Source organism: Chiloscyllium plagiosum, chromosome 31 (assembly GCF_004010195.1).
Source record: "Chiloscyllium plagiosum isolate BGI_BamShark_2017 chromosome 31, ASM401019v2, whole genome shotgun sequence".
Classification (NCBI taxonomy): Eukaryota; Metazoa; Chordata; class Chondrichthyes; order Orectolobiformes; family Hemiscylliidae; genus Chiloscyllium; species Chiloscyllium plagiosum.
Window position 1 is genome coordinate 30,871,406 of NC_057740.1, and position 13,923 is coordinate 30,885,328.

Below are 13,923 nucleotides of genomic sequence, written 5' to 3' on the forward strand. Positions count from 1 at the left end.
ATACGGGGTAGACCATTTAGGACAGAGATGAGAAACTTCTTCACCCAGAGAGTGGTGGCTGTGTGGAATGCTCTGCCCCAGAGGGCAATGGAGACCCAGTCTCTGGATTCATTTAAGAAAGAGTTGGATAGAGCACTCGAGGATTGTGGAATCAAGGGTTATGGAGATAAGGCAGGAACAGGATACTGATTAAGGATGATCAGCCATGATCATATTGAATGGCGGTGCAGGCTCGAAGGGCAGAATAGCCTACTCCTGCACCTATTGTTTATTGTCTATGTCTATCTGCTGCCTCTGAATGGAAAAGATCCCATGGTGCTATTTTGAAAGAGAGTAAAGCTGGTCTCCATCTCCAGGCTTCAATTAGCATCTCTCCGGACAGACGATCCAATCATTATAAGACCATTGAAACTGGAGTGTAGCCCCTTGAACCTGTTCCACCATTCAGTATGAACAAGGCTGATCTGACATTCGTCACATCCACTTGCTGCCCTTTTCCCATAACTCTTGATTCTCTGATCAAAAGTTCATTTATCTCAGCCTTAAACATACACAAAGACTCTGCCTCCCACAGCTCTCTCTGTCAAGAGGTTGCAGAGACACTTAACCCACTGAGAGAGGAACTTCTTCCTTATCTCAGTCTTCACTTGGCACCCTTTTACCCTGAAACTATATCCTCAGTTCCTAAACTCTCCCATGAGGTTAAATAACCTCTGTGCATTTACCCTGTCTACCCTGTAATCCCTGTTATCTCTTTGATACTATCTCATTGCTGTTTGTGGGTCCTCCAACAGTGACTACACTTCAAAAGTACTTAATTGCAAAATTCTTTTCAGCCAATATTCTGAGACAATGAAAAGAGCTGTATGTTTACTTTTTTCCTCTTCTTTCTTTCCGTTAATATCACCAGACGTGTTGTCTTCATCCCCCATTGTTGCTGTATTTCTCTGTCAATGGCTTTTGTCACCTCCTCAAGTTTACTTTGTCCTCTTCTGTTACTCTGGCTTTTAATGTGTATTTCCCTGAATAGCAAGCATATTGTGATTATCTTCCATAAATCCGAAAAACATTACATTGGCAGTTCAGAAAATTCATTGACAAGCCTGCATTGACGACGGCTGTAGAAATACAGCAATGCTGTTGTGGGGGTGGGGGAAAGAAAAATGCTGGAAATGCTCAGCAGGTTTGGCAGCATCTGTGTGGAGAGAGAGAAATCCTTTCACCAGAGCCCTTCAGTCCCTCAACCTGAAATGCAAACACTATTACTCTTCTGACAAAATCCATTTCCCTCATTCTGGAACAACGTTACACTTCAGAACGTGGAGTTCCAATTAGTTGGATAGCAATCCTTAGTTCAGCCGTACAATAGGAGCAGGTCTCGCACCCTGTTTTTTCATTAGGTCATCCAGAACTGTTTAAAGGTCATTGATGACCAGTTCTGGAGATACCGTTTAGTTGGACAGAAACAGGAGTCAGCTCAGTGTTTGGGGTGTTGTTTTCTTTTCATTCCATATACGCACCACCCTCTGCATGAAAACGTTGCCCCTTAGGTCCCTTTTTAAATCTTTCCTGTCTCACCGTAAAACTATGTCCTCTGGCTTTGGACTTCCCTCCACCCCCACTCCAGGAAAAAGACCCTGACCATTCACCTTATCCATGCCCCTCATGATTTTATAAACCTCGATAAGGTCACCTCTCAGCCTCCAATGCTCCAAGGAAAATAGCCTCAGCCTATTTAGCCTCTCCCTATAGCTCAAACCCTCCAACCCAGTGTCACCGAAGCAAGTCTCTTTTTTTTCTCTCTAAAAGCTGTTCCTTGTCTCAAGGATACTCTGTCCTTGATTTTTCTCAAAGGGGTAATAAACCAGGCCAGGCTCTGATCAATCTGGTCTGGTACAGAGATGAAAAGGATTTTGAGAGGCCTTTTTTTATATATGTAAACAGATGAGACTTCAAGCCAAAGTGGTCATGTTTTAGAAGTGACCTGTATAAAGAAAGGAGAGTGGTCAGCTCTCTAGCTGAGCTGAGCAGTTTTAGTTTAGTCTTGAACTGGTTGGAAGTTATCAGGGAGCTGTGTGGAAACTCTCTCTCTTTTCAGGCCTTCAACCTGTAAGCATGTGTTCCATTTATATATATTTTTTTTAAGTATAAATTGGGACTGTTGTATATGTTTGGTACAGCATAATTAAGTTGAATAGACTGAGTTCTGTAGGGGTTCTTTATTCTGTTATGTTTTATTGTGTAATTTTGTGAACAATTCTTTGTCTGTTTTAAAATCTAGCAGTCAACCTAGCTATCTTACCCTGGGTAATTTTCACTGTACACTTACCAAAACAAATTGCAAAGGTATGGTCTGGGGCTGTCTGCTTAAGAATGTTTCGAGTGGTCTGGCTTAGTCCATAACACCAGGCAACACCCTTGTAAATCTTTTCTGCACCCTTTCAAGCTGAACGGCGTCTTTCCTGTAGCAGGGAGACCAGCAGTTGACTGGCAATGAAAAAATGGGATGGCTTTCTGGCTCAGTGTTAGTGGAAGCGGTGAGACGTTCAGTGCAGCTAAGAAAGTGTTTGCCTCGGATTAGAGCTCCGAGAAAACACTGGGGGCATATCCAGTTTGGTGAAACTAGTTGTTAGTGAAAAGCTGGAATTGTTCCAGTGAATAAGTACTGGAGTGCAGTATTGGAGTCCAGAACAACTTGAACCCCTGACCATGTGATCAGCCAGAACGGGAGCAGTTGTTGAGGTCGTCCATGATAAGATAACTCTCAAGTAAGCATTTGAAGGCCAGATTGGCAAAAATGAAGAATAGTAATGCAAATATAAAATTTAACAAAATTTGATATCATTATTATGTAGATGAAGTTGCCAAGAAGTCCGTGGGTTTTATTGTGGTGGTATTTGAAATTGCATGGATGCTGTGGGGTCTTCTGTTGCAGGATATAATCCAAATTTTTGCCACACTTTAATTCTGGGTGTTGTGATAAGTTCCACATGTATGCAGATTGCCTTATTGTTCAAATCTGTCCTTTGTTGTGTGATCAAAACTATGGAATCTTGCGACTTTATTCTCTTAATAATTCTCCTGTATCTCTCTCTGTCTGTTTTACTGGTCCCTTACCAGGTTGTAACGTAATTCAGTGATCTCATCTACAACAGTAACACTCTCCACAGATGCTGACCTGCCAAAGCTTTTTAGTACTTTCTGCCTTTTACTCCAGATGCTCAGAATCTGCGATATTTTTCTTTTGCCACACTGGAAATATTGTCCCTGGCATAGAAAGTGTGCTTTCTGTGAGGGCTTAAATAAGTTTTTGTGTTGTTAACAAACTGTTGGGGAAAAAAAAGAGTATTTTATCGCATGCGGGTTGGAACCTTCCCCAGACTGGCCCATCTCCCCAGACCACTAAATGCCTTCTGCTTGTTGGCTTGAGATGTATATATTCTGTTGTGAATTTGCTTCCATTCACGTTGACCTTTAAATAATTTTCTTGCTGGATTTAACCCAGTACATAAATCAAATCTAATGGCGAACCTGAATCCGTTTTCTTCAGTACATTTTAACTAAGGCATGAACTTGATGGAAAGCCAGCAAATCCTGAGTGCACACATGTGGGTAAACAACACATTCCAACGTGTTCATACTTTTCCCTGGACTCCTGAAGCCAATCGTCAACATCAATACTTCTAAGTAGCACAGTGTTAAAGATTGTAGTCCTTTTGCTGTTAAGGCAAATTGTTCTTTGTGTACTGTCATTTATTAACTGTCTTTAGCTTTATTTTTAGTTAAATTCTCAGTGTTTGCTACAATTGTTGATAGTACCCCCTTGTTAGGGGAATATGGCAATTTCATGGTAATATTACAGGAACATAAATCCAAAGGTCCAGGCTAATGATGTGGGGGAATAGGTTCAAATCTGTCAGTAGAATCTGTGGAATTTAAATTCCATTAATAAATCTGCAAGAAAAAGTTAAACATTGTGTCTCTCTTTAACAAACTCCAAGTTTTTCATCTTACACTCATTGTGACTACTTGTGTGTGGCCTGAAAGGGTTGGCATGTCTCTGAGGGCATTAAGAACTCTGGTCATGTTGCAGGGACTTAGGGAGTGTCAACTAGGAGTTTGTAAGGGAGTGATCGGAGGCGAGTGTGCTCCTGACAGTGTCTGTATTAATGTAGATCTTTTAATGTCATTTGTAAATAGTTGCAGTCATGCAATAAACGTCCTACTTCTGACTTTTCTAGTTATACCAGAAAGACGCCTGTACTTATTTCACTTCTCAAGCAATCCACACGTGTAGTGTCAGTCATAGTGACTGTGAAATCTTCATTGACTTATTGTGAAAACCCACCTGGTTTGCTAATGTCCTGTAGGGAAGGAAATCTGCTGTCCTTGTTCCGTCTGGCCTGTGTGTGACTTCAGATCCACAATAATATAGTTGACTCTTAATTGCCCTCTGAAATGGCTTAGCCAGTCACTCCTTTCAATGAAAATTGGGGATAGAAAATGAATACTGGCCTTTCCTACATCACCCACATCCAATGGAAGATTAAAGGAAAGAACCTCAATAAATATGGAGTGTCTTAACAATGGATGCCAGGTATAACTGTCAGAACTCAATCTCTCATTTCATAGGCTTTCCTGCTGACCATGTACGTTAACAGATTGTGATGAAAGATGTATAATTTACATATTATCATTTCTGGAGATAAATTGGTGCTTGTGACTTCAAACATACAATGTAGAACGCTGAACATTACAGCACAATACAGGCCCTTCGGCCCTCAATGTTGCACCAATCTGAAGCCCACCTAACCCTACACTATTCTATTTTCATCCATGTGTCTATCCAATGACCATTTAAACGCCCTTAAAGTTGGCGAGTCTACTACTGTTGCAGGAAATGCGTCCCACACCCCTATTACTCTGAGTAAAGAAACTACCTCTAACGTCTGTCCTATGTCTATCACCCCTCAATTTAAAGCTATGTCCTCTCATGCTAGCCATTACCATCCAAGGAAAACAGCTCTCACTGTCCACTTTAGTGAAGATTTTCCTTTGGCACAATTACTAAATCCAGTATTGGCTTTAAAACAGGTGACTGTAAATAGATTCTCACCTTTGCAACACTGCAGTATTGGACCATGTGACTAATTCTCATCTATGTGGACCTGGTGTGCCTTGGTTATTGCTAATTTAATGATTTAGGAGTTAACCTATTTGGCTCCTTACGACACAAAGTGCTACTGAATGCATTACCAGTGCAGTCATGAATTCACAATAGGAAACAGCCTTATCTCAATGGAATCACTTATTTTCCTGAGTCAGAAGGTGGATCCAGACTGTGATTCAGGATTTAAGAACATAATCAGGGTGACTCTACAGTACAGTAGCAAGGGAGTGTTTTCCTGTCAGAAATAGTCTTTCACTTGAGATATTAAATGAAAGTTGTGCCAATTTCAGTAGGATGTCAAAGATGCCATAATGCATTATCACAGGGTTCTGTTAACAGTCAGTGTGTGTGGGATCATACTGTTTGTGAATTAGTTTTACATAATAAGATGGCCCTGAGGATATTGAAAGCACGATGTAAATGACAAGTTTGTTCATTATTCTGAACTATTTGCAGATTCTGCAATCTGTCCTGCGCTGACTTGTCGCAGTTTACTTTACAAATCTAATTGTTGAAATATTAACTTCTTTATTCACCTATAGAGAAGAATGTACAACTTTCATTAATGTATTTTATTTTGTTCTTTCTCCTAGCTGTATTTGCAGGTCCGCTTGCATGTAAAATGGGCCAGGCTTTTGCGACCAACCATCCAGTTCTTCCTGCTAACCTTTGCAGTTTATGTGGGCTATACCCGCATCTCAGACTACCGACACCACTGGAGTGATGTGTTAGTTGGATTCCTCCAAGGAGCTATTGTTGCTATTTTAATTGTGAGTATTGAAGGCACAAGTGCTCTGATGTTTCATGGCTTCAAAATAAATGATGTACTAACTTCACTACCCCATTGAATTATTTTATGCATGCATGTGATTTTTGTAATGTCCCTAACAGCAGACATTAGAATTCAGCCACTGTTCTGGCTCCGATCTGTGTACAAATACTAAATTAGATCAAGAGTTAGATTTTTACTAGAGTCCTTCTCCAGTGAAACATTCTGCCAGCAATCTAATTTTGCACATGAAGATTGTTTGAAATGTACAGAACTTCATTTTTGCTTCCTGGCCCCAATTTCTTTGCCCTTCTTTCTCTCTATATTGAAGATCAGTCAAATAGTTTCAATCCTACTTCTGTACAGATCATCTCATCCATGCTCCTCCCTTAATGTTTTCTTTGTTATTTGTACATGGGATGTGGGTGTCACTGGCATAACTAGCATCTATTGGCCATCTGTAATTGCTCTTCAGTAGCAAATCTTTTGAAATACTGCTATCCGTGAGGGAGTAGGTGCGTGGTTACATTAATGTTACGAAGGGTGTTCTGGGAATTTGACCCAGCAACAATAAAAAAAATGGCAATAGAGTTACAAGTTGGGACGGTGCATAACGTAGAGGGGAATGTGCAAGTGATACTCTGTATGTGTCAGCTGTTAAGTTTGGGGGTGGGGGGAGTGGTTTCATGACCACAGATTCCTAATATTGGTAGTCAAACATTCGTAAATAACTTTTGGATAGTTTAATATGTTTATTAAGACGTAGTAGTGTGAATATGATATATTAGTTGATTAGACAAAGAGTATACAATCTGTGACAACTGAGGATGTTTTAAAAAAAAACAGGGGACGTATAGACTGTTGCCACAGAATGTCTATCTTATTACATTGTGAAGGCAGCATATTGTTCTTTAATTGAAGTTTTTGGGAACTCTTCCTTCACTCTCTTCTGGTCCATCTGAAGAAGACAGCTCCTAGGCAAGGACTCTGATTCTGAGCTCTTGCTGTGTCATGTTTCTAAGGTTGGCTGGTTTACACTATCAGTGACCCATTTTAATTTCTTCAGCCAGTGACCTTGGGACAGTTACTCATGAGTGTTGTCCCCTTGCCCACTTTCATCTGAACGTTAGTTGTCATTTCCAAGACTAAGGCTTCCTATTTTTTGCAAATATTGCAAGGATAAAAGGATACACACTATGCTATATAAATCTTTGACATCGGTTTAATGGACCTTTATGATCCTACTGATTCTTGTGGCTTTTCTTGTACCTTTTTGTCTTTATTTACTAGACATTTCGAGGGCTAGTTACTGCTATAGCAGCAGTTAATTTCGTGTTGTGGCTGTACAGGCCATTGGTTAGGCCACTGTTGGAATATTGCGTGCAGTTCTGGTCTCCTTCCTATTGGAAAGATGTTGTGAAACTTGAAAGGGTTCAGAAAAGATTTACAAGGATGTTGCCAGGGTTGGAGGATCTGAGCTACAGGGAGAAGCTGAACAGGCTGGGGCTGTTTTCTCTGGAGTGTCGGAGGCTGAGGGGTGACCTTAGAGGTTTACAAAATTATGAGGGGCATGGATAAGATAAATAGACAAAGTCTGTTGGGAGTAGATTGGGTTGGGATATTTGGTCGGCATGGATGGGTTGGACCGAATGGTCTGTAACAAAGCTGTACATCTCTATGACCCTATCTCTTTAAATGAGATTTCATGGGACACAGGAAATACTGGGAAAAAAAACATTTTAAAGGAACTCCCATTCCAACACTGCCTTTCTCTTTAGAATCCCTGCAGTGTTGAAGCAAGCCATTTGGCCCATTGACTCCACACTGACCCTCCAAAGCGCATCCCACCCAGATCTACCCGATCCCTGTAACCTTGCAATCTTCATAGCTAATCCACCTAGGCTACACATCTCTGGACACTACAAGTAATTTTAGTACGAGAGTGGGGTGCTGGAAAAGCATAGCAGGTCAAGCAGCATCCGAGGAGCAGGAGAATTGACATTTCAGGCAAGAGCCCTTCATCCTGAAACGTCAGTTCTCCTGCTCCTCAGATGCTGCCTGACCTGCTGTGCTTTTCCAGCACCCTACTGATCTCCAGCATCACTTTCTCCTCATTTTAGTACGGTCAATCAGCCTAACCTGCATTTATTTGGACTGTGGAGGAAACTGGAGCACTCAGTAGAAACCCACACAGACACTGAGAGAATGTGCAAACTCCACACAACCAGCTGGAATCGAACCCAGGGCCCAGACATTGTGGGGCTGCAGTGCTAACAACTGTGCCAGCCAGGTGACAGTGGCTTTGGAAGGTTGTTGAAGAGGCACAGGGTATTCAAGTCTGTGATTTACCAGCTCTCTGTGCAATAAATGTTAGTGACAAAACTTGTCCCACTATTTGATTAATGACCAGACATTGATCATTCTGTGAAACCTCTCAGGCCTATTGATGTTTTCCTGGTCAAATCTTGATCATTCAACTTGCTGACTTCAGAGATGGAAGCTGGCAGTTAAAATCTGAGGCTATATACAATAGTTTTTTTTAACTTGATATTGCACTATAGTTCACTAACAGCTTTCCAACATTTCCAATGAGATTCCATTAAAAGAAGACCTCAGCAGCACAGCTGTATTTGTGGATTTTGTGTACATGATCCCATCATCCAAAATAAAATTATTGATTTAATGCATTTTTTTTCCAAAACAGGTGCGATATGTTTCCGATTTCTACAAAAACAGACCCCTGTCTAACGAGGTATTTGAAGCTTCAGAGCCAGAGAGAAAACCTAACATTCCTTTAACTGAAACTGAGCCTATGAATCACTATGGAACACGACACATTCCCTGACTGATCCATGTCCACTCCATTGCCACAGAAACTATGCTTTTCCCATTGAGCATTTAAAGGAAGCCTGGAATTTCCTTCCTTCGTGTTTTTAAACTTTGTTCTATTTACTGTGGCTCAGCATTGAAGACACATTTCAGTCTCTGGGGTAAAAGGAGCACTGACTTATTTTTTATATACTTACGACAATGAGACCGGATACAGAGAGGCTCACAGATGAATATTGTTGCTGTATTCATCACTGCATAAACATCTTGCCAGAACATATTAACCTTATCTTCATATTAAAGGCATTTTGCAAAATTTGCATGGCTGCCATTTTTCAAACAACAAAGAAACCCATTCTTTTGATGCCCTGTGCTGTGTTTTGATTGCAAGATGTAGATAGAGTTGGAAAGCTGAAGCTGTTGCCAGATGATTGCTAATGCTGCTCTCTGTTAGAAGATTTGTGTGCACGACTCAGGACAATGCTGTCTGATTTTTCTCTCCGCTGTCCTCATTTTTTTTTTGTTGTAGTCTTTCTATTTACCCTTTACTAGACCACTAGCTAACTTCATGTGCAGTCAAAAATGGAGAAAACACAGCAGGTTCCTTGCAATTGTGTGTTTTAAGTTGAGAACTTGACCGAATTTGTACCTGATTCTGTGAAACACCGCTGAGGGCGATTTTGATTTGGTAAGGGACTCATTGAGAATTCACGAACAATAAATGAACTTAGATTGCCTGCACTGTTGAGATTTCGATATCCCCACCCTTCCTCCAATGTACAATAGACTGTTCAGGACTTGGCTGAATTGGCTGCTTTCTGTAAACTCAACGTTTGCTCAGTGTTTGCTCTCTTTTTGTTTGCACCCACTGCTCAGGGTGAGCTAGGGACGGACTCAAAGCAGCCTAACCTTTCTGTTCCTGATCATGGCTTATGTGATTTCCACAGTCATCATTTATGGACAGCATTAAGCTCAACATTGATATGTCCACCCTTCTGTGAGCAAATAATGAGCTATCACTGACTGACTGGACTTAGCTTGGAATGGTCCTCATAGCTGAGAAACAATCCTCAGCATTGCTCACTGAGCTTTGGAGAGGAAGAAAGAAAATTGAAAGTATAAAACCTGATTAGAATTTAATTGATAAGGATTTTGAACACATGCTTTAATCTGAATGCTTTACTGCCAAGTGCCAAATCTAGGACTGATGTTTTACAATTTGTAATCCAATAATACTATAGTCTCTTTAAGTAGTAATATCTTCTAAAGCACGCAAGACAAATTATTTCAGTGAACCCTTTTACCCTTCTTAGCTGCTTAATGAGTGTGTTGAGTCACTGAGAACTGGAACAAAAATTAATTCCTTGTTCTAAGACAAGAGACTGAATAATCCAAGCAATAGTGTAACCACTAACTTTAATATAAACAGAAACTGAGCTAACACAAAAGCAGGGAGGTGGAAGACTCCCTGAAGGAATTGCCTTGATCAGCTTCCCTTTAGTAGTCTCTATTCTATATTAAAAGAAAATGGCAGTTATTTGGCAGTGAAACCTCTTAACAATCTTGATCCTGACAGGCTCTTATTAAGTTACTTTTGTACATGTAATGGACTGACCCTAGCTTTTATACCCAGTATGATGTTACTGTGAGGATATTTCAAACTGCCATGAGATCAAAGTTCACTGCTAATTCTATTCAATTCATTTTCTATGAAGTCTCTGATCAGACCATATGAAAATTCAGAGCAAACTTTGCATTTGAAACAAGCCTTGCATTTGTATCATGACAGAGCTACAGCATAGTATAGAGGTACATTCCAAAACTTTGGACTTAATGGCACCTAACTAGCTCCAGATCTACAGTGAGACATTGCCAAGGTTTCCTACATGAAATATAAATATTGCAGGTTTGTTTTCTGAACACCTAATGGAGTTGCCAAAATTTCTCAAAGTGAGGAAACCAATAGGGTGCCAATTGAGATGAGCGACAAGCGATTTTAACCTCTATGTACCAAGTCTTCTGCCCAAAGGAGAACCATGATCCACTTGTCTCTACTCATCTCAAATGAGTTCTAGAAGATTGAGCTCCACATTGCTTATACTTGTGCATTTGGATATAAAATAAGCAAATATGAAATTAGTACAATAGTAATCCAGAAATTAGAGGGCATGTGTTCCTATTTATATGGGCACATTAAATGTCTATATACAGGTATTGCAGATGTAACCATTACTTTCTTTTATCCCACTCACTGCAGATGTGTCAACATCTCTTGAAATGTTTGGTTTGAAACTGAACCTTAAAGCCTTTTTTATTTTGTATATAATTACATATGTATTCTAGACACTAACAAACCTAATTTAGGAAATGAAATTTATCTTGTTGTGAAAAATTGTTCAGGTCCAGAATTATACTTCACCAATACACAAAATGATATGACATATATAATAGTTATTTGTAGAGCTTATTTTATAAAATCAAAAAAGTAAAAACAAAGTCTCACAATTCCTCTAAATATTCACAAGCATATGTGTATTTTTTAAGGCAGTCTTTTTTTAAAAACTATTAGTACAGTTCAAATTTTTATAGCGCGGTCAAGCTCGCTGAATTAATTGTAAAGTTACTTTAGGTTTGTGGGTAAAAAATAGTATTTCTGGTGAAATTTATTCATTTTCTTGTTTATAATTGCCGTATAAAGATGAGAGATTTTATTAATGATGCATTAAAGTGTTTTTTTTTAAATATCTTGGTGATAATGTGGTCATATTCTCTATTGAATTGTTTCTGGTTACTTTTGAATGTCTGGCTGAAATGCAAGAGGAAATTCACACCTCAGAAATTTAATCTACCACAAAGCTAAACTAGAGAGTGTGAATCGAGTTTTGAGTCTTGCACCTCCCTGCTTTTGTGATAGCTCAGTACAGTTAAATATTTGGGCTGCAAATTCATGTACAGGGCAGTCAATGGGAAGCTTCTTTGGAGTGATGTTACTATTACATAAATGGTTATTTAACCCATTGTTCAGTGCACAATCACCAGTGAGTTCCAAGAGATTAGATATTTTAGATAAGACTGGCATTAGCAATCCAATACAAGATATTGTCTGTCCCAAAGTACACCTGCCTCACCTTCAGATATCTTTGCTGTTTTATTGTTGTGAATGATTGATTGATTGTACCATCTCCTCCCATAACTCGACTTTTCAAGGAGTCTCAACAATGGAACTCCTTTCAGAACACAGCAAGAGTTACATCATTTAACTAATGGAGTTAAAAATCACACAACACCAGGTTATAGTCCAACAGGTTTAATCGGAAGCACACTTTCCGGGCGACGCTCCGTCATCAGGTGATTGTGGAGGGCTCGATCGTAACACAGAATTTATAGCAAAAATTTGCAGTGTGATGTAATCTTAACTAATGGAGGTTGTTCCATCATTCAATGAGAATATGGCTCATCAGTCCAGTATTCAAAGCATCGTTGGGCTCTCCACATATAACTCCTTGGTAAAAGATGAGCACCATGATCCAGTTCTAGACCAGCAGATGACCTTGGACAACTCCATGGCAAAGAGTAAATCTGACACTTGACCTCTTAGAGATCTTCGCTGACATCCACTCACCTTCATTTTCACACCCTCTGATACATTTCTGTTTGGTAAGTGTGTTTGTTTTCAGGAGTGTCTCTAGACTAAGGCAAATTAAAACTTCAGCTTTTTGTTTCTGGCGGGGTGTACTTCCATCCATATCTTTACAACCCTTTATATGAAGGTCTCAATTGATAAATGTGGTAAGAGAAACAGTAACCAAACCTCATGTATTTTATTTAGCTCTTACTGCTTATATTACATATGATCTTCAGTGATGAAAGCTTCTATCACACCTAGGGCATGATCTTTCCCTCTCTGGAAGGGGCAAGAAGGGGAACTAATTGGATAGGTTGGCTGCATAGTGATGCTTATCCCTTTTTAGTACCTTATCCAATAATTTCTGAGCAAGAATATCCATCGATGACCTTCTTGGTCTACTATAAGTTAAGAGTGAAATAAGGTTTTGTGGTGCAGTAGTAGTGTACTTACCTCAGGGTCAAAGGCCTGGGTTGAAATCCCACCCATTTCCAGAGGTGTGACATAACACATCTGAACAGGTGCATTAAAAATGTGTAAAAACCTTTAAGTAGTTTGTGGTCACTTAATAGTCTTGCCTCACTTTTCCATTGATCTGATTTTCACCACTTGTCCAAGGCATGAAGTGTCTGCTTTCTTCATGGTGCTTCAGTCTTGAGTCAGCTGTTGGTATTCTGGTCTTGTCCCATTCTCTGAGCTGACTTTTAATAGAGGATATTAGTCTCTGCTTAACTAAGCACATTATCTCCATACTCTGTTGCAGTCATAGAGCTATACAGCACAGAAACAGACCCTTCGGTCCAATTCATCCATAATGACCAGCTATCTTAAATTAATCTATTCCCATTTGCCAGCATTTGGCCCATATCCCTGTAAACCCTTCCTATTCATATATCCATCTAGAATCCTTTTAAATGTAGTAATTGTGCCAGCCTTCACGACTTCCTCTGGCAGCTCATTCCACACACGCACCACCGTCTGTGTGATAAAGCTGTCCCCTAGGTCCCTTTTAAATCTTTCTCCTCTCACCTTAAACCTATGCCCTCTAGTTTTGGAGTCCTCCACCCCAGGGAAAAGACCTTGTCTATTTACTTTATCCATGCCCCTAATGATTTTATAAACTTCTGTAAGATCACCCTTCAGCCTCTGACACTCCAGGGAAAATAGTCCCAGTCTATCCAACTTCTCCCTATAGCTCCAACCCTGGCAACATCTTTGTAAATCATTTCTGAATCCTTTCAGCTTTCACAACATCCTTCCTGTAGCAGGGAGGCCAGGATTGAATGCAATATTCCAAAAGCGGCCTCATCAATATCCTGTACAACTGCAACAAGACCTCCCAACTCGTTTAGGAGAAAGTGAGGGCTGCAGAAGCTGGAGATCAGAGCTGAAAATGTGTTGCTGGAAAAGCGCAGCAGGTCAGGCAGCATGCAAGGAACAGGGGAATCGACGTTTCGGGCATAAGCCCTTCTTCAGGAATGAGGAAAGTGTGTCCAGCAGGCTAAGATAAAAGGTAGGGAGGAGGGACTT

At 40.1% G+C, this 13,923-nt stretch overlaps 1 protein-coding gene across 3 annotated transcripts in view; it reads left to right on the top strand.

Annotated features, from left to right (window-relative positions):
• LOC122565378 (phospholipid phosphatase 2-like) overlaps positions 1 to 11,510 on the top strand; it is a 79,357-nt gene extending 67,847 nt beyond the window's left edge. For all 3 annotated transcript variants that reach the window (XM_043721292.1, XM_043721293.1, XM_043721294.1), the window contains exons 6-7: positions 5,764 to 5,940; positions 8,644 to 11,510. In XM_043721292.1, coding sequence (XP_043577227.1) covers positions 5,764 to 5,940; positions 8,644 to 8,784 — 318 coding nt within the window. In that variant the 3' untranslated portion in view covers positions 8,785 to 11,510. The remainder of the gene's footprint in view (positions 1 to 5,763; positions 5,941 to 8,643) is intronic.
• Positions 11,511 to 13,923: the final 2,413 nt, after the last annotated feature.